We start from the raw sequence: 18,656 nt of genomic DNA, 5'->3' as shown, positions 1-18,656 counted from the left end.
GAAAATCAGGCGAAGCAAGAGATCAGTCGTGTCTCGGTATATTCTTGTGTAGGCCACACCATTGGGTGCAGCTCATTGAGTAGATTCCGAATATGCTAAAATTTACACAGGAATACCTAGTTTTAAGTGAGAAAGAGCCTCCACAATCTCGGACGCAAAATTTTGATGTGTGACGAAAAATCGGGCCGTGGCCAACTATTTTGAAAACAGCTGTAAACCAAAAACTGAGACCGGATGTAAACCGATCCGCGAATGCAGCCAAGCGGGTGTCAACTTTCGCTCCACCGGCGTGTTTGTGGCGCTCAAGCGCCAAAGTCTTAGACAAAATCTTCGGAGGGAAAAAGTTCAGATTGCGAAGAAACAACATCTTATTCTGGTTTGAAGAATGCAATGAGTTATTGCCTATGGAACCATACGACTGCAACGCACTACGTATATGCTTTGGCACGTTATTCACCAATGGTGTCAATGGTACTTGAGAAGAAGACCAACCAATTACATAAGCAGGTGGTTGGGGTCAATCGTGCGATGGCGCTCGAATAAAACAAGTTCTGAATGTGTAGCTCTGACTACTGCATCGTCGGACAACGCACAAACGTAGAATACGTGCTACAAACGTAATGAGGAGTCAACGAGGGGCATGGTCAGCTTACGATGTAAGTTACATGTATTCGAACTTGACTTCCACTGGCAGCTACATATGTCGTTGGTTGCAGGAGGTAGCGGAAATTGGAATGCTTTGGTCGTCTCTGTTGCCCATTTCACGACGTGCGATGCCGCCTCAATGAAGCTTTCCTCCAAAACAAATCTGGGTCAGACTTCTACGTTTAGTTCAGTTTTGAACTTGGAAATCAGGCTGACTGCGGAAATGCAGAAATAGAGGAAACATCGGGACTTGACTATTTGTCCTTGACAAAGTTTGAAGGTTCCTTCCTCGAGTTGCATCGATGATCAGAGATTGGTTGTATTCCTCGTGTTACAATTAGATGACAATGCGCCGATTTTCTTACTCGACGCTTAGCTCCTTTAAAGTTGCCGTGACGGTGCGTTTGCTCTGTCCGCTGAAGATCATGCTCTCTGTAGCGGAATCATAGTCGATTTTCCAGATATAGCGCGCGCCCGACTTTGTTACTCGTTTCTTCTCGTGCTTGGAGACATCCCAGGCGATGATCACCATCTCGTCATCGTTGTTGTCAGTGGTCAGCACTGCGCGACATCAGACACGTATGTAAGGGGAAGGAGGGCACGAACCGGTATACATGTAAACTTCATAGAGGAATATTGGCACACGCGCGTTGTCCGAGTCCGTCTTGCTGGGATCACTAAGCCAGGCATACCAAAGTCCTTGTGGGGCAGCTGGCAGGGTCGATTTGTTGGTGAACGTTATATAAGGAATCGCAAAGCGCGCTTCAAGACCCGTGCGCGGGAGGAGGATGCCCACGTTGTCCTTCATGCCTGCCTGGGGATCCTATTTGAAACCAGCCACTGTCAGAATTTTAGACAGCTGAAGAGAGCGGTATTCCTTACGCCGATGTTATCCTTCCACCGCGACCTGCAATCAATCTCGAATTGATTCATCGGCGCGTAGTTGGTAACTGTAAACGGCAGCTTGTCTGGCGCAATCATGTACTTGCTGTGCAGCAGCGCGTGGAACAGCGGGGAGTGTTTCCAGCTTTCGTGGAACTGGATTTTGTCACTGATCTGACTGCTCTCCAGCCGGGTTTTATGGCCGACTGCCTGTCGCACAATGTACGAGGATTCGTACCATGCGTTGTGTGGCTGCGACGTGCCCCAGTCGTCGGGGTTCATTTGCTTGCTTCGTTCAATAAACTTGTAATCCAGAGCAAACAGTGATCGCTTCTTAATCTCCCCCTGTTTGGATTATCAGCGCAGAGAATTATCAACGGTAACAAGGACTGGCCGCCATCCAGAATAGCGATATGTCTGCAAGCTCGTGGCGGTCGTATGAGCCCCCGACATCACTGTGGGCGCCAGGGAACCAGACCTGAAGGATGACATCAGCTCATATTACATTGACTTTGAACATCAGGTTCACCTCCACGAGCTTGTCAGCGTGTGTCGCCGGATTAAAGAGAGTTGGAAGGAACTTCTCACGGTTCTCGTGCAGCGAAACTGCATGCAACGCAAGGTTCACACAGTTAGGGAGACTGTTGTCCTTGATTTCGAGTACATCGATCGTATTCTTGACCGAGCCCACAGTGTCGAATACACCAAGGCATCTGAGCAGAGAAGTTCAACTTTGTTTGTTTCGCAGAAGCTACTGAAATACGCACTTGATGGTTGGGAAACGCGTGCCCGACGGAGGAGTCACTGACTTCTTGTCAATGAGCTCTTTCCAAATGTTGAAGAAAATTCCGAGTTCCTCCGGTTGCAGCAGACCGATCTTATCCTTAAATAAATATTGTCAGCATTCCAAGAGTAAATGCAGGACAGCCATTTACAATGAGGCCAGCGACTTTGCGGGCTGTGTACGCGCCTCTGCCAGGATATGAATTTGATATGAGAATCTTGAGAAAGTACTGTGATTACCTGGAGAAACTGAAAGCCAAACGTCATGTCAGAATCAAAATAAAAAAACTTTTTGAAAGCTCATACCCAAAAAGGAATATCTCGTCCCCCTCCTCAAAATTCTGTGCCACGAATGCATAAGTGTTGCGTATCTTGCTAGCTGATATCCAAAGGGAATCAGTACCACTGAATGTGGCTCTCACGTGTTAGAATTACCGACGATAACGCCGTACGCCTCTGTAGCAAGTTAGAAAGATATAATGGCAATTACCAGATAAACTTACGCTGGAGCGGGGAGGTTTTCCAGTCCATATCGCCCATGAAGTCAGCCTCCGTGCCGACGCCACTTTGATAGTAGACAATCTGACGCGTTGTGCCGTCGCTGTCATAAAAAAATTGGAATTTGGTGTGTCTGAGCATGAAGACGCACTCAGCAACTTGCTTCACTGCTCTGGCTAGAGTCATATTAGCATGGAAATGATCGACATCCGCAAACGCAAACGCACAAAGCCGCAAGATATTCGAAACGGCGGTCAAAGTCTGCTCCACGGAGTCGCGATACAGCTCTGGCTGGCTGGCCACGACGTGCAGAGTCTCTGTCATGTACCTTGAGCCACATGTCTACTTTTTTTCAGAGTTTGCTTACTGAGAGCGCCTTGACTGAATTCTCCAGTGATTCCCCCATTTCGGATTTTCTCGAATTCGGTGGGACCGTCTATAGTTTTACAATGGATTCAGCAGCAGCTTAGAAGCTCGAGCTCGAGAGTTACTCGCCTGGCACGATTAAGCCATCTTGGCCGGTTCCGTCGCAAAAGACAAGGATTCTCTTCATCGTTATTGGTAGTATGGAGAGGGTCTGAGAGAATCCAGAGGCATGCAGGGGATTTTAAGTGAAACCAAAGCGCCGTGGAAAGGCGCCAGTGTAAGCGCTGAGCGAGCGTTGAGACTGCGAATGTGGTCTTGGACAGATTTCGAGCATCGCTGCTGTCTGCGACATTCAGTTGATCATCCACCTCATAGGCTGGAGGTACAGTCGGCCTGGTCGACAACTTGCGGCGCTTAAGGTTTTCAAACGCCGAGGGGGACCCTCCAGGTAGAACAACTCTGTATTGTGACCGTTAAGTTGAGAGTTGAGTTGGATTATGGGCACGTGATTCAACGGGAAATTATCAGATTTTTCTTTTCTATGACCTTTGTTCAAGTGCATAAACTACTTAAGCAGATGTGATTCCCAATGCAATGCACTCAGTCAATTGAGAAATGAGTATGCTTTCTATATTTATTGAATCCGCTTACAAATACATTCGTTGGGGAAATACAAATCCCAGCTATGGCGAGGAAAGGATGTGTCGGTGATAAGCACCGAAGATAGTGGGGGGAATAGTGTAGCAACAACAACAACAGATTGACAGCGAAGCAAATGCAAGAGGAGGATGATGGAGGAACGATAAATATGCGAAAAAAATCAAGGGGGCGGAAACGTAGGCAATGGTACTCGGCGGTCCTCGTCGCTGTCGGTCTTGCGTTTGATGCTGGGCCGTTTCGACAACGCAATCTCGCCCCTCTTGTCCTCGCGCTGAAGCTCTGTCGGACTGGCCAGCCTCTTCCCCGTACTTGGCGAGCTTTGCATGTCATCTTCATTCGCGTTCAATACCAGCCTCGGTCGTGACCCCCTCGGGCTCAATGCTCCGACGCGAGGCAATCTTAACGCGACCTTGGCCCGGATCCGCTCTTCGTCGGCAACCATCAACGCTCCCTCAATGATTGCCGCATGTACAAACACATACTGCCGCAAGCTCTGACAAAGGCTCATCCTCTGCTCACGCATATCCTGCAAGACGTCCGAAATTGGGTTGTCTAAAGTGCTCAGGCGGAGGGGTGCCGGACCGCCGTGCCAATGGAGGGCTCGTGGTTGTTTGTAGTCTGCTGGTCGCGGAGCAACAGAGCGATCTGTTGGGTCTTGTGGCGTTACGTCAGCACTGTCGGCTGACTTAATGCTGCGATGCAACCCGAACGAATGGGCGAGCCCGAGCTCAGGTGGCCGTTTATTCATCGACAAAGGACGTTCGACAGGAGCGCTGGCATCGTTGAGAGCAGAAGGCTCTGATGTTGTGCGTAAACGGTATTCAAGATTGCGACGAGCGGATAAAGACGAGGACTTGGAGAATGAAATGCGACCAGGCTCTCCTGTGGACTCCTCATCTGTACTGCTGACTTGTGGTTCGAGATTTTGTAAAGCCGGTAAACTGCGTGTGGGTGGTGCTGCAAGTCGAAATGGTGAACGCTGTGCTGGAAGTTGAAGCTGGAATGGGGGCGCCAAAGAAGGGAGCGCGGGTGTTGATGGAAAGGATAAGGGTAGTGAGGTTTGGCTGGACGCCGCTGAATTGGGAAACAAGGAGGGTGCGAATGCTGAGATAATGCCGGTGTCAGCAACACGTTGCGCCCATCTTCGTGTTTCACCCATATCGTCCATGCCTAGCTGGATGTCCTCGTCAACGATCATTGGAGTTGGGCTGGGCTTGATAGGATCAATTTCCATGCTATCCATACTGGAGGTGGCACCGTTGAGCCCGCCACCGCGAATACGCGCAACCAATGCACCCATTCCGCTTCCGCTTCCACTACCGCTTCCACTTCCACTTCCACTACCACTTCCACTGAAGCTTCCACTTCCTTCAAAGCTGGGCGGAACGGCGAAGCTTTCGCTGCCACTCGGGCTGTCACTTCCACTGCGAGACAGTCCTCCACTGCTCACGCGTTCCGAGGTTCCATTGGCGAACATTTCCCTGAGTTCCAGCCGTATAGCATCGAGTATTGCATCGACGATGATAAAACCACCGGTACGACCGACTCCCGCGCTACAATGTAGCAGGACTGGAGCTGCAGCATTCCCATCACGAATTGCCCGTCGTAATACCCCTGTCTTTTCGTCCATGTCCGAATCACCAGTGCCGTCGAAGTCTGCGAGATTTACGTTTGGAGAGTCCCGCTCGATATCGTCCACAACTTTGGCCACTTCCCAAACGAGACTAAGAACACCACGCGCATCTTCGGGGACATTCATGTCAGGCCATCCAAGGTATTGTAATTGGACTATACGGCGAGGTGGAGCGCTGGGATGGGCTTCGTGAGTTAGGCGGATTGTGCGTTTGACTAATTGTGTTGTTGTTCGAGTAGCCTGGGGTTTGCGCATATGGGAGAAGAAGCCATCACCGCCACCATTGATGGCATCAGAGTCTACTCCACCACAAATGCTGCAAACGCCGGTGCAACCCTTCGCAGAGCACCCGAGCAGCTCGACTCGTAGAGGCCCATAGCGCCCAGAATGCCAATAGTTTCCGCATTTGATGACCGCACCTTCGACTTCCCTGGTGAGCATCACGATTACATGGATGTTCTGTTGCCACAACAGTCTGAAAGTTCGGAGATAAGCAAGAGTAGAAGAAGGAACGCATTGACATACGTCCAAAAGTCTCCAAAGGTTGACTCCAGGGGTCCTTGGGTTGCAATGTAGCGCCGACGCGTGCCGAGCGGTTGCACAAATGATGCATTGACGTAATCGTCATATTCTGGTGATGGCTGGCGTGATGGTGAGAGTATCGTTGATTCTCGATCGTGTCCATAAACAGCAAGCTTGGGTTCCGCAGTGACTTTCTCTTCACCGAAAGGTATTTGGGGTTGTTTCGAGTGTTTGGATTCCTGATGAAGACGAACCCTTGCATGCTCGAAAGGCCAAATGTTTCGGTACCTAAAATTGAATATTTAAACTCTCATCCTCAAATGAAAACCTGATCATATACCGATTTTTGCTGCCTTTTTCCACGCCGGCAGTAATACTAAATGGATGGTCGTCATTTGAATGTTCCGCTTGCTGATCGACTTCGAGAAGCGGTGCCTTATCGACCTTGGAGGGACTAGCTTTGGGCTCACCGCTTTCTCGAGCATGATGTTGGAGGACGTTCATGAGCCGCCGCTGCTCCGCGAGTTCGATTCGGTAGAATTGCATTGCCAAAGACTCTGTTCCTTCGTCGATCCTTGCATCGTGTGCCAATTCGGTAGCATTGCGTGGTCGTGGGGAGAGGGTCGGTAGGGGCGAAACAGCTGGAGATGAAGGTGGAAGAAATTGACGCCCTCGATATATATCTGAAACGCTGGAGTCGCTACTTTCATCCCCACTCGAATCCTGTTGGCCACGTATTGCATCCATTGGAGGTGTCACGGGAGCTGCCTTGTTAGCTATTTGACGAAGCCACTCGAACGGCAGTTCGGATATCCGCCTACGGACTCGTCGGGGTAGACGAAGTGGTATACGCTCGGTGATTCCCTGCGCAAGCTCCGTGTTCTGCCGTACAGAGTCGAAGAAAGGATTGAAGGCAGATGATTGTGGTGCGTCTACCTGCTTGCTGGGCGCCACTGGACGAACATTGTTAACCTTGTGATTGTGTAGGGAGGGAGCTTTGGTAGATTAGTCATGACAGTATTGGAAGTGAATGCGGCGCACCTTGAACTCCTTGTGTGGTACTGGTCATGGAGAACGCAGCCCGTGGAAGATTGTGTGCCCTGAGAACACGTTGCTTGGGAACAAGCTTATCGCTTTCCTCGATATCATCGTCTTCAGTCTCGGGTTCCGTAGTCGGAGAACTTGATTCAATAAGATCGCGACGGGTGACCCAAATCGCCTGGAAGCCCCCAACAACCCAAGCGAGAGGAATCTCTACATCAGGCGCTTCTGCCTTGAACTTCCGGAGCAATCCATTTATGTTGGAGGTTTCTCCAATGGTTGTGGAGTCGGCGTCATAGACAACGATTCTAGAAGCATTGCGCCATGCTGAGAAGCGAGTGCGAGAGGAAACAGACGGCAACATGGCGGAAAGTCGCTGGAGAGAGAACAGCGGACGCTTTAACAGCGTGGATGGGACCGAAAGGGAGATGGCGCGGGTTAATCGAGCTGTCGCATAGGCGGCATGTGGTCGGATATCGACAATAAGAGTCCGGGGGTCATCGAGCCAGGTAGAAAGCAGCCGAGGATGTATTGGAGTGAACAACGACGACGAGGATGACTGATGAAGTTGGTCGGGGAGAGTGAGTAAGGGGAGGGGTGATACAAAAAGTCTTGCAGTAAGAACATTGTCTCCGGCTGTGTTGAAGCGGGCAGCAATGGCATCCGCAAATGACTTTGTGTCGTCAAATTGCTCGCTGCTCGGGTTCAAATGACCCCCGACAACAGAGAAAAAGTCGTCCGGGGCCATGCAAAAATTGGCAAGAGGGAAAGAAGTTGGTCGTGCGAAACATGACGTGTGGGGCTTGATCGGGCTGTGAGTCTAGATCCACGTCTGCATCAATGACGCAATAATTCCCACGTTTCCCAAAATGAAATGCCGGCGGTTCCTGGCCGTTTTGCTCGAAGTTTGGGCTGGGTGCATGGGATTGTACTTGTTGTAGTTGACCTCGCGGCTAATTAGTGACTGACTCAGTTTCACAACTTCATGGCTGCCTATGCGTTCACGTGGATTATCTTGGGATTATCCAGTAATGCGTGTGCTGACTCGGACAATTTGACTCCGATTATCACGTCAGCGTGTCACAGATGTCACGCTTTCACGCAACTTGACAAACCCTCCATCCTCCTCAATTGCGCTGCAGCTCTACGAGTTGATCCCGGACGATTCCCCACTGTGGCGACTGCCGTTGATCCCAGGTAAATATGACCTTCCCCGGCAGCCACTCTTTGTCCGTGAGTGTGTCTTTGCATTTTAGGAAGTCTGGACCGAAAGGATTGAATTGTTTGAATTTCTCTGATATGTCAGATTTCATTGAGGCCCTTCTCTTTGATCACGCTGAAGCCCCACTCTATCTCTGGACTCGGGCTCCGCTGAATGCCCCTCGGAACCTGCCATTCGGGGTGGCGCAACTGTAACACATCGCAGTGTTTTTCAACTTTCATCTACTCAAATCACTCTCTGAGGGCTGAAGAATCGTCGAATCGGGGGAACTTGTCACTCCTTTTGAATTCGGTCTGATCAACTTATCTTGGAGGCGCATGTCCTACATCAAAATAGAACGACTTGAATCGGGCTCTTTACTGAGCTCGAGTTTTCAGGCTCTCGATGTAGTGCGTGTTGCATGAGCGTTTTTGACGAAGCGTTGAGCTCCATTCCAGATGTCTCTCTTCGGACACTTCCCTTCACATTCACCGTTACCACTCCCACCTCCGGCATCTACTCTCACGCCAGATGTCTTGGGATCCTTGATCCAATGCGGACTAGTCCACATCTTTCCGTCCACCATATTTATACGACAGCTGTTCTGTCGCGCATCCTGAGCCTGTCCCCCCAACTGCCACATGGCCTCCGCCGCTGAAGCTGCACAGGAAGCGCTCCTCAAGCAGCTGTTCGTGCTACTTGAAGACGCGCGTACGACTGCCGCCATCTCCCGTCAGTAATCGTGATTTACTCCGCAGTTGGCTTACAGCTTTCACTTCAGTCGCAGGCTTGACAATCATCGTGTAAGTGTCGCTTACATACGCTTTCTTGCATTTGACAGGTGTTCTGGGTGAAGATTCGACCATATCTCAACCTTCGCGGATGAGGTTCGTATCGCAATGGGGTCAACATTATTCTTCACCAAGTGTTGTGTAGGTGGAGCTAATCTGGAAAACACGTCTAAGCCTCATCAACATATTTTATGTTCGTCATACTTGGTTGTCTCCTCAGCTTTTCCTTCAGCTAAACCCTGTGCAGGTGTGGGTAAGCCCATGAATTAAGAGTTTTGACCGATACCTGAAAATGGCATACTGCAGATACGATATTTTACCCTCGTCACCTTAACGTCCGTGCTTAGTATAATATCCTTGACCGGAAACTAACAAACCTACAGTGCCAATGTCGTTTGTAAGTCGCTCAAGAACCCAAACCTCCCTTTTTATCAACTGGCATGGCATAGTTTTGCTTACGCCGCAAACGTCTGATAAGGTCAGTCCAAGCCTTCCTCCCTGACAACAAACAGACAACAATCCTTAGTTGTGAGCACCGTTCACATTATTGGAACCACCGTCGCTGATCTATCTGGTCTTAAAAGCTGCCAACGCATGCTCTTTGTAAGTCATATTACCGCATTATTCTGTGTGATCCAACGCTTGTTAGGGAGAAATGGCTACTTCCACCGTCACCATCATATCCACGGATTTAGTTCTGGTTGCACGGTTTGTCCAATTGGCCAGTGTACTCGTAGCGGGCGCTCATGCACTGAACACAGAGTTTGGATCCTCTACAGCAAACCGAAGGGGTTATTGATCGCATTACTCACTCTTGTTTCTCGTGAGCTGTGCTTTTCCCCAGATGGCAGTCGTCGCTGATGTGGCCACAATCATAGTCGAGGCGATCTCGATGTGAGCTCCAGAATTGTCGGCACATCAAGACTGATGAAAGTCAGGTCTATCGTGGGGTATTTCACTATTCGACCGCTACGAGGTATGTAATTACAAGCGCATTCTCACTTCCCAAGGGTGCTCAATTATCGAGGTAGAATTTGTGCACGCCGGGTATTGCACTGTCTACCTGAATGCTTCAATCAAGAACTGACATTCCAATGTTCTTCGCAGGTCACATCTGACGGGTTGTTACTCATTAGGTATGGTCATCCAAGTCAGCGTTGGACCCAAGTCACGCTCTCCAGAGGTCCCTCGTTTGTTCACATATTACTCGCTTCCTGTGCTCATTATTGTGAGTAGCGATACCTTGACGCTATGTACTCAAATGCTCATCCAGGCGGTCATCATGTTCTTGATGACACTTTACAAGTGCGGTACCAACTACTTGGCTATGGGTTCCCTCCAACGGATGCCGCTCTTTTCGATGTTCCTTCGTGACGGAGTACTATGGTTCCTCTTCTTATTGGGTTTGTGGCATCTTTATGCCTGCCCAAACACGACGAGCTCATGTTTGAATAGCGGATTGTGTATCGGAATTTGTGATTTGGTCACGTGCAAGGCCGACCCTGGCACAAACTCCAGTAATGTACATATTTTTGCTGGCCTTGAAAGCCATACTTATTGTCTCTACAGCTTCCCCACTGCGTAAGTAAGCCCAATCGGCAATGGCCTATAGGACCTGATAGCTTTAAGGATTATATCCGTCATCGGGACGCGTGTTATCATGAATATCAAGCATGCCTTGAACGACACTGACTTTGGGTCTTCTTCATACGGCACGTCATTAACGCTGCCGACCGGGCTAGAGACAAGCACTGGTACCGGCTCTGGGTCGTACTCAGATCGGCGACCAAGTAAACGGAGCGCAGATAATTCACCCTGGTATCTACGGACAACCTAATGTGATGGCTTCAGCACCGCGTCCGACGAGTAGTATCAAGAAGCTTGTACATACTTAGGAATAATTGTTGTATATTCACCTCGTGATCGTGAGGATGACAAAGCATAATGTTTGTTCCTGCTGCCACAACGCACAGTGAGGTACAACCAAGCTGACTGAACAACGGAAGGCCAAGTCCATGAATACGACGAAAATACGGCGCTCGCACTCGCGGTTGCAACAACTTAACCACCGGCAAGTGTCAGCTTTTCACTCAGCCTTCACTGTGAATGGACATTCGCAACAGCTCGCAACCACTCGAGCCCGTCCACAAATCTTGGTGAAACCTATTGATTCCTAGGTTATTGTTCCACGTGCAACCATACTCAAAGACACGTTGCCACCAAATATGTCGATTTCCTGTTTGGTTATGGGTCCGACTATGAAAGACGCCGAGTCTTACTCCTTCGCACAGTCATGTTCGTGTCAAACACTGCCATAAACCATCTTCAGGGACCCCTTCTCTTTGAAAGATTTGGCATATCGCAGGCACAACCCACCCAGAGAAGAGGTTCAGGTTTCCAGCAAACAATTCCGTCGTCAATTCCAAGATTGAGCCTTCCGGCACGCCTACCCTGAAATTAAAGTGACTTGGACTCGTGGTTCGCAATAGAAACCTGTAAGGAACACGACTTCGGAGGGTACTTCTCAGGCGCTGATATTTCGCCAGCCCTGATCCCAGTGTTGGGCTCTCTCGTGGCCAAGCACGGATTCTGACGCATTTTTGTCTTTCAAGACTCATTCGGCCGAGTGCAAGCTATCGTTCTGCTGTGTCAAAACATCTGCCTTCGACTACTGGCTACACAACCCTGCCCGATTTGGGTTTACATCCTAAGATCTACCTCCGGACCAACGGTCTCTTTTCCTCGCTGGCCTAGCCAGCTGACAATTCTATGACGGCCATCATAATCTGACATGCGTATCGTCCAAGCGGGCTAGTGCTTGCATTGGAAGCTTCGAATGAGTTTCCTTTTTCGGTGGGTTGTTTACTTCCGCACCGTCCTCGCTTAGACCGCCGAAGTTTGCGAGGCAAGCCTCGAGGTGATTTAGTTCTCCAAAATTTTGCGCCACATTCGTTGGGTTCAAACTCCTCAAAGGCATCACGATTTTTTTCAAAGGGATCCGATAATTCTCTCTCCACCTCAAGGTATTGCCCATAACCCCTACTCTGCGATGCAGATTTGGAAGACAAAGTATAATAGTCCAAGGCGGAGCACTTGTACAATGTCTTGTAGCCGTTTTTCGCGCGCAACAATCCAAGGACGATGTCGGTTCCGGGTACTCACCGCCATGGCAATGCGTCCATAGACTCGACGGCTTCCACTCGTATGTTTTTCTTTGGACACCATTCCCCCTTTTTTTTACACACTATAGTGAGCGTCCCCGCGCGAAAATGGGTCCGTCGCGATGTCTCACAGACGGTGCGAGCCATAGTGCCTGTGGCTCCAGTCCCGACATATCCCATTGGTGCGGGCTGGGGTGGTGGTGGCCATACTACGTCGAAGAGCCTCAAAAACCCTCACGCCATACCGAGTACTATGATGCTTGAGCGGTCAAGCTCAAGGGATAGTATACGTTCGCAGAGCAGTGACATCAAGAGTCCGAGTCGGCGATCCTCCACTTCTTCATCCATCACTTGTGTTGGCTCAGACAACGGCTCCATTCGAAGTGTCTCATCCCGCGACAGCCGCGCGTCGTCGATAACCCTGGTCGAGCCGTCTCCCACCATTCCGCAATCGCCTCGTTCGTCCTTCAAGCCAGACAGCATAAAGCATGCGTCGATGATGAGCACCTCCCCACCTCCATGTGCGCCAACGCTCTCCCAATTTGTGCATGTCTAATTAGCATCGATATCTCTAGCGCCGGGACCATACGGTTGTAAGAAGGATTTGTTCAGTTTCCGGTTCCTCTTCTCAACCATTTATTCCAGTCGGACCGGCCTCTATCAAACGCACTTCCTCTCACAGTATGAGTCCACGAACAGCCGAGTTCCCTATGGTTCTCAACAACCCTCGTAAGTTCTGATCGCATCTACTCCCGCAAGACCTTACGACTTCCAGCGAGATCACCGATCCCTCATTCCCCACACTCTCCTAGTCCATTCGGACGCCTGCCTCAGTCGCCTATCAGCCCCTACGACAGCCCCCGTAGCATGTCGTGAGTGTTGCTCATAGACCTAACCTCAGATTCTGATTTTTTTCTGCGCAGAGCTTATACTGCTAGTAAGTTTTGCTGCTGCGGTCTTTTTGCTCTTGCTGATATCTCACTTAGCCCACCAACACCGCAAATCTCGCTAGATTTCGTCGTGTCTTCGCTCTCTCGTAGACTGGCTCTACCGATGCTTGGTCATCATTGGTCCTAAAATCCCCACCAAAAGTTTTGCACGCTATCGTCTTCGTCCTTCTCCTCGACCCCCTTTTCTCTGAGCATATGCATAAACATAAACACACATCAAGCACTTGTACCTACCACCCTACATCACGCATTCATGTACCAAGCACACAATACATCGCCTCACATCGGATTTTCAGCATTCTTCTTTGCATTCATGGTCCCTGTTCACTTACCAGACGTGAATTCTTGCCAAACCGCCGACGTCCAAAAAAGGCAATTCCAACTGAACCGGTGATTGGAATTTATATGCATCAAAGCTTGTCTCGAAAGTGATGCGCTACCTCTTATATGTGTACTTTGAGGAACATTTCCTTCAAGTTTCCTGATATCCTTCCTATGCACCAGCCAACGAACGCAAAATGTACTTGTACTTTATTGATTGGGCATAGAAGAGCCGAGATGATACCGTAAATTGACGTAGGGTTCCGAAGCGTCCGCAGCAACTCGTGGCCAAATGTTGACCCCGTTGCACCCACATCTTCGATAAGAGATAAGATCAGAGCAGTCACACGTGTCGTGACTTGTAACTGCTGAGCTACACGTGACCTCACCTCCTTCAAAACAGCCATCGCGCTTGTCCGTCTTCTTACTGCCTCCCTGTCCGCCTCACTCACCCCCCGCGCTGCAGAGCCGACCAATCCCAAAATGACCCACGACGCTGTTTGGTTCTCCCGCCCCCGAAAGTTCGGCAAGGGCTCCCGCCAATGGTGTGTCTTCTGCGCCTCGTTTTCGGGCTGGAGCTGATAGCGATGACTCCAGCCGCCTCTGCGCCCACCAGGCCGGTCTCATCCGCAAGTACGGCCTCGACCTCTGCCGCCAGTGCTTCCGTGAAAAGTCTGCTGCTATCGGTTTCACCAAGGTGTGTTCCGCCTTGCGTCGTTGTTGCCTGTTGCTCACAAGCTTGTCTGTAGAACCGGTGAAGCGTGTCCATCCCATCTTTTCGCAGAAGTAGACTCATGTATGCAGCTATGATATGACATATTCCATTTTCGTCTCCATGCCTTGAACCTTTTCTTGATGCGGAATTTTCTTCTTTTGGCCAGTGTCAACCTTGGAATTTCCTTTTTTTGGCTCGGAGTGTTGTGTTTGTGATCAAGCTATGGTTTCCAACGAGAAGATAGTGATATAATTCCGGGGTCTAATTATCGAATTTATACAGCAGGCTGAGGGCAGTTTTAACTACAGAAACAAATAGTGCTGCGATGCGGGGTGGGGGGGGGGGAGGGGACTATTAGACAAGACGACCGAGTTTACGCGGGTGAGTGTATGTGTGGAGATAACCTGTACAAGTGAAGCGCAACTGGTCAAAACACAGAGTTCAGTAATAGTCTGGAATGCCGTGGAGAGGGATACAATGAATAGGCGCTGGGTTGGGTTGGGTTGGGTGTGGTATGCTAGCTTTGACGAAACGCCCATGCGCCAAATCGTTTCGCCAGAGGGTGGATAGTAGGCTCGAGAGCAAAGGCGGAGGAAACAGCAATTCAAAAAAAAAAGGTTGTCGTAAGGTAGATCTCGGTCCGGGGGGTGGTAGAGCAGGTAGAGGTATTGGAAAGTAGACGCAGCTCAGGCGAGGCTATAGGGTAGGAGTCGAAAGAAAAGAATGGCATGGCGTAGGAGTCGGTCCAATTTACATTCCATATCCGAACGACCTTTGGTATGGGTCGGACATGGAGCTCGTCAATGCGGCAGCGCCAAAGGGGCTAATCCCTCCAAACGGCGCGCCAGAAAGCCCACCACCATGGTGCGAGCTGGCCAGGCCAAGATGGCTCGAGTTGCCTTGAAGAACGTAGCCATCAATCGACTGTTGCAACCCGTGGTGGCCAAGATGCGACTGGCCAAAAGAGGACTGAGGGTACAGTCCGCCTTGACCATACATGTCCCCGAGACCGTTGGCGTGGAGAGGCGAAGACATGTGGCGTTGAGGCATGCCTTGGCTAAGAGGAAGGGCAAGCGTCTGCGGGTGTTGCTGGTAGCCGCCATTGTTGTAATGCTCCATTTGCTCCCGTTGCAGTTTGTTCTGGATGCGCTTGCCATAGGGCGTGTTGCGAATCAATGGAAGGACTGGTCGAATGCCTTCAACGAGCAAAGCCCTCTGAGTGGGCTCGGCATAATCCAGAGCGGTCTAAGCAGAGTTAACACCGCAACTCCCGAGGACTACCCAAGCAAGCTCACCTGCACACAATAGTTTCCATAGGAGTCGCGGAGAAGTTTCTCCAGTCGGGTACGATTGAGCAACTCTTCAATCAAAAGCTTGCGCGTGCTGTGTTCCGCAACACGAACACACTTGACGACATTCAGAACCTGAAATCAATCAAGTAGAAGACAACACACCTTTTCAATGACATTGGAGCTGAACTTCTGTACTGACAGGGCGCAGACATTGCCTGCGAATTGGCGGATGACGGCATCACTGAAACGGTTGTCGTTCAAATCTAATATGTACTGAACCACCTGAAAAAAGTATCAGTAACGTGTCGGATGCCGTATGAGAGATGTTGACACACATAGTTGCCATAAGGGTCCTGGACAAGCGTCAAGGCGTTGTAGGTGATCTCATTGACCAGTTGAATGCGCTGGTGGTCCGAAGCATGGTCAATGCAACGTTGGAGAACGCAACAACCGTGGCGGTGAGTCGCCACTTCGACACAGTTCGCCGCGACAGCATTGTAAATGAACTTGGTGTCGCCATGAGTCTATGTCGAATTACTATGGGTAGGACATACCTGGTTGTCTTCGGGCGTAAGCTTGTTTAGGCATTTTTGGATAACATGATTCCCGTTCAGGTCCTTGATAAGAACCACCACATGGAGGCTTAACGCAACAATGATGGAGTGGATCTGCGCGTTATATCGTGCGTCGGCCTGGTCGGGTAAAAAAAAATCAGCATACAGAGAGGCAGCGAAAGTCAAGACTCGCCTGTCGACGCGAGGACAAGAAATCAATCATCTTCTGAACAGCACGAGTACCATGCATGTTCAAAGAGATATTGACGAGGTCCTGTGCGACGCTGTCACAAATGACGCCTCGCTGCTCATCCGTTGAGTACTCGAGCAACTTCTGGCAAAGGTAGTTGCCGAATGGATCTAAATAGCCGTCAAATTTAATAAGCAGAGTATTTTGGGACACGCACCAGTCATGAGATCAGCGAAATGCCCAAAGGTTTCGCGGAAGATCATGTCCCTATGCTCTGCAGAACCCTCCTCCAGCTTTTTCTGCAAGTAGCGACACCCATGCTGGTCTTTGCAGAGAGCTGGAATTTCGCCTTGGAGGTCTTCAAGCCTTGTGCCTGCGAATCTATTGACTGGTGAAATCATGAGCATGAGATGGAGACTGGAGAAACAAGACAAGACATACACTCGCGGTCCATGTCGCCACGCTTGTGTTTAGGACCATGTAATCCGTTCATCTTGCCATCGACCGCGGATCCATTCCTCGAAGGAATTCCGAGCCCGTACCGCGAACCGTTGTGGTGGTAAAGCGCCGTCGAACCACTGGTGGTATTCGAGTTGGCAGAGCGGCCGTTGTCGAAGCCATATCCACCGTAAGAGTTACCATCGAGTCCGTTTAGTCCGTAGACCGAATCCATACCATTGCCGTACTGGATAGATAGATCAGGACAACGAGTAAAATTGATCAGAGCAAACACACCTCATCTAAACCGTATGATCCATTGTCGTACTGGCCCGATGGAAGCCGAGAAAGAGACGCCGTGAGATCGTTGGCGTTGACAGCATTTTCACCGACCGAACTGAGACGACTAGTCAAAGCTTGAGTCTCGGGTGTCCCGGGAGACTTGAGAATATGAACAGCGCTAGTCGGAAGGCCAAGTGGAGTTGCCGGAACAGAACGAGTAGTGGCGTTTAAACTTTCCAAAAGGCTCGGAGGTGATCCACGACGAGAAGTTGAAACTTGAGTGTGGTTGCCAAGCTGGCTGTGACTCTGGGTAAGAGGAGTGGCTGAAGCCGACACAGTGTTCAGTTTGTTCGCATCAGCGGAAAGGGTCAGGTTGGGATTGGTAACGGTTCGGCGATCCGCCCCAGGTACAGGTCGTGCAGGGCCAGGGAATTGAGGCCACTCGGAAGACTTGTCGCGGGTTTCGAGTGTTCGTGAAGCAAACGAAGTACGGGGCGACGTTTGCGAGATGTGAGCCAAATCAAGAGCAGCGGAGGAGGTCGAAATTTGCTGGAAAGTAATGAACACACATGGCGGAAGCATTTGCAGCCTGTCTCACCTTGCCCGCAAATGAAGTGTACTTGTCATCATCAGAGGTCGGAAGGTTCCTCATGGCATCTGTGGATCTGATCAGAGAGATGGAGAAGACGTTGAAACTGGTACGAACTATGCATTTCCTGATCTAGCTGCTCGTCGAGCATCATACCAGCGTTATAGGTGCTAGCATAACGAGCGCCTTCGTCATCTCCATAACGTGAAGCAGCACGCGTCAAGATTGACGCTGTCAATGGAATAGGCGAGGTCCGTTCGCCAGCCATGGACAAGCCCTGCAAATGGCCAGCCAAATCTTCATCGTGTTCGCTTGCAGAGGTACGACGGCTGGCTGGCATGCTCTTGGCACCGGCAGTGCGCGAAAAGCTGTTGCCATTGGTGGTACTGAGGTCGGGTGACAAGTTCACCGTCGGGGCATACGTGACGGACTTGCGTTTGTCCGAAACTGCAGTTCCGACAGCTTTGGAGAGAGTCTCGGCATCGAAATTTTGGGACCGACGTTGCGGGGCGGGATGGGCTTCGCCGTTGAGAGCTGCGTTCACTCGAGGGGGCGTGGTCGGAGCAGACACCGCCAGGTGTTGGACCGGTGAGTCGAATGGGATATTAAGCAACTCTTGGGCCTGTTGCTGCTCCAAGGCACGCATTTGTTCTTCAAACATTTGCCGTTGGAGTTGCCGCTGACGCTCATGCTTGAGCTTGACCTGCTAATAGCGGGAGTAAGTACTCAGAGGACGTCTACCATGGACCAAAAAAACATACAACGGACACTTCAGTCACATTATTGCCCATTCGCTGCCACTCAGTCAGCAAAAATGAAGTCAGACACCAAATCACTCGACGCACCGAGTCTGCGAGGTCGAGGAATGCAGGGGGGCTATGGTTCCTCTCGTCCGCAGGCGAATTATTATCAGTAGTAGGAGAGATAGTAGAGTTGTCGGTATGCATTTTGGATACGAAAAGGGAGCCGGCGGGTGGGAAACGACTGAAAACAAAGCGAAAGAGGACGAAGAGAGAAAGCTAGTGCACAAGGGACGCTGTAAGTGGGCTTCGTCAGAGTGGGGAAGGGCACGGTCATCAGGTTATGCACCTTGAAGCTGATTTTGAGCCCGTTCTAGAGAGCCTGTTGTTACAATCCGGCGG

The 18,656-nt window shown here is 50.3% G+C and overlaps 5 protein-coding genes across 5 annotated transcripts; 2 read left to right on the top strand and 3 right to left on the bottom strand.

Moving 5' to 3' along the window:
* Positions 1-1,006: 1,006 nt before the first annotated feature.
* On the bottom strand, positions 1,007-3,361 carry MIND_00436800 (uncharacterized protein; the record flags this gene model as incomplete). The annotated part of the gene is made up of 15 exons (XM_037361183.1): positions 1,007-1,206; positions 1,252-1,468; positions 1,528-1,872; positions 1,922-2,005; positions 2,057-2,240; positions 2,295-2,410; positions 2,463-2,499; positions 2,551-2,559; positions 2,617-2,689; positions 2,746-2,766; positions 2,814-2,911; positions 2,960-2,984; positions 3,036-3,125; positions 3,176-3,244; positions 3,304-3,361. The coding sequence occupies 15 exons, from the start codon at positions 3,359-3,361 to the stop codon at positions 1,007-1,009; spliced, it is 1,626 nt and encodes a 541-aa protein (XP_037221475.1).
* A 633-nt stretch (positions 3,362-3,994) lies between these two features.
* On the bottom strand, positions 3,995-7,778 carry MIND_00436700 (uncharacterized protein; the record flags this gene model as incomplete). The annotated part of the gene is made up of 4 exons (XM_037361182.1): positions 3,995-5,942; positions 5,993-6,277; positions 6,330-6,984; positions 7,031-7,778. 4 exons carry the CDS (start codon positions 7,776-7,778, stop codon positions 3,995-3,997), a joined length of 3,636 nt encoding a protein of 1,211 aa, XP_037221474.1.
* A 1,094-nt stretch (positions 7,779-8,872) lies between these two features.
* On the top strand, positions 8,873-10,859 carry MIND_00436600 (Ribosomal-protein-alanine acetyltransferase; the record flags this gene model as incomplete). Its single annotated transcript, XM_037361181.1, has 19 exons — positions 8,873-8,963; positions 9,013-9,034; positions 9,088-9,118; positions 9,168-9,215; positions 9,270-9,275; positions 9,329-9,357; positions 9,406-9,419; positions 9,472-9,490; positions 9,535-9,625; positions 9,672-9,730; positions 9,784-9,845; positions 9,901-9,916; positions 9,961-9,998; positions 10,054-10,069; positions 10,130-10,250; positions 10,296-10,425; positions 10,478-10,544; positions 10,592-10,603; positions 10,652-10,859. 19 exons carry the CDS (start codon positions 8,873-8,875, stop codon positions 10,857-10,859), a joined length of 1,080 nt encoding a protein of 359 aa, XP_037221473.1.
* A 1,304-nt stretch (positions 10,860-12,163) lies between these two features.
* On the top strand, positions 12,164-13,195 carry MIND_00436500 (uncharacterized protein; the record flags this gene model as incomplete). Its single annotated transcript, XM_037361180.1, has 7 exons — positions 12,164-12,224; positions 12,273-12,704; positions 12,759-12,776; positions 12,829-12,912; positions 12,959-13,055; positions 13,107-13,120; positions 13,170-13,195. 7 exons carry the CDS (start codon positions 12,164-12,166, stop codon positions 13,193-13,195), a joined length of 732 nt encoding a protein of 243 aa, XP_037221472.1.
* A 1,724-nt stretch (positions 13,196-14,919) lies between these two features.
* MIND_00436400 (RNA-binding protein) lies at positions 14,920-18,461 on the bottom strand (the record flags this gene model as incomplete). Its single annotated transcript, XM_037361179.1, has 13 exons — positions 14,920-15,414; positions 15,465-15,575; positions 15,624-15,743; positions 15,797-15,967; positions 16,016-16,153; positions 16,182-16,375; positions 16,423-16,593; positions 16,647-16,890; positions 16,941-17,474; positions 17,524-17,582; positions 17,632-18,220; positions 18,276-18,308; positions 18,360-18,461. 13 exons carry the CDS (start codon positions 18,459-18,461, stop codon positions 14,920-14,922), a joined length of 2,961 nt encoding a protein of 986 aa, XP_037221471.1.
* Between the last annotated feature and the right edge of the window lie 195 nt (positions 18,462-18,656).

The sequence above is a fragment of the Mycena indigotica genome (genome assembly GCF_014461135.1).
Source record: "Mycena indigotica strain 171206Taipei chromosome Unknown Mind.scaff0004, whole genome shotgun sequence".
Lineage (NCBI taxonomy): Eukaryota > Fungi > Basidiomycota > Agaricomycetes > Agaricales > Mycenaceae > Mycena > Mycena indigotica.
This window is presented reverse-complemented; position numbering and strand designations above follow the sequence as displayed.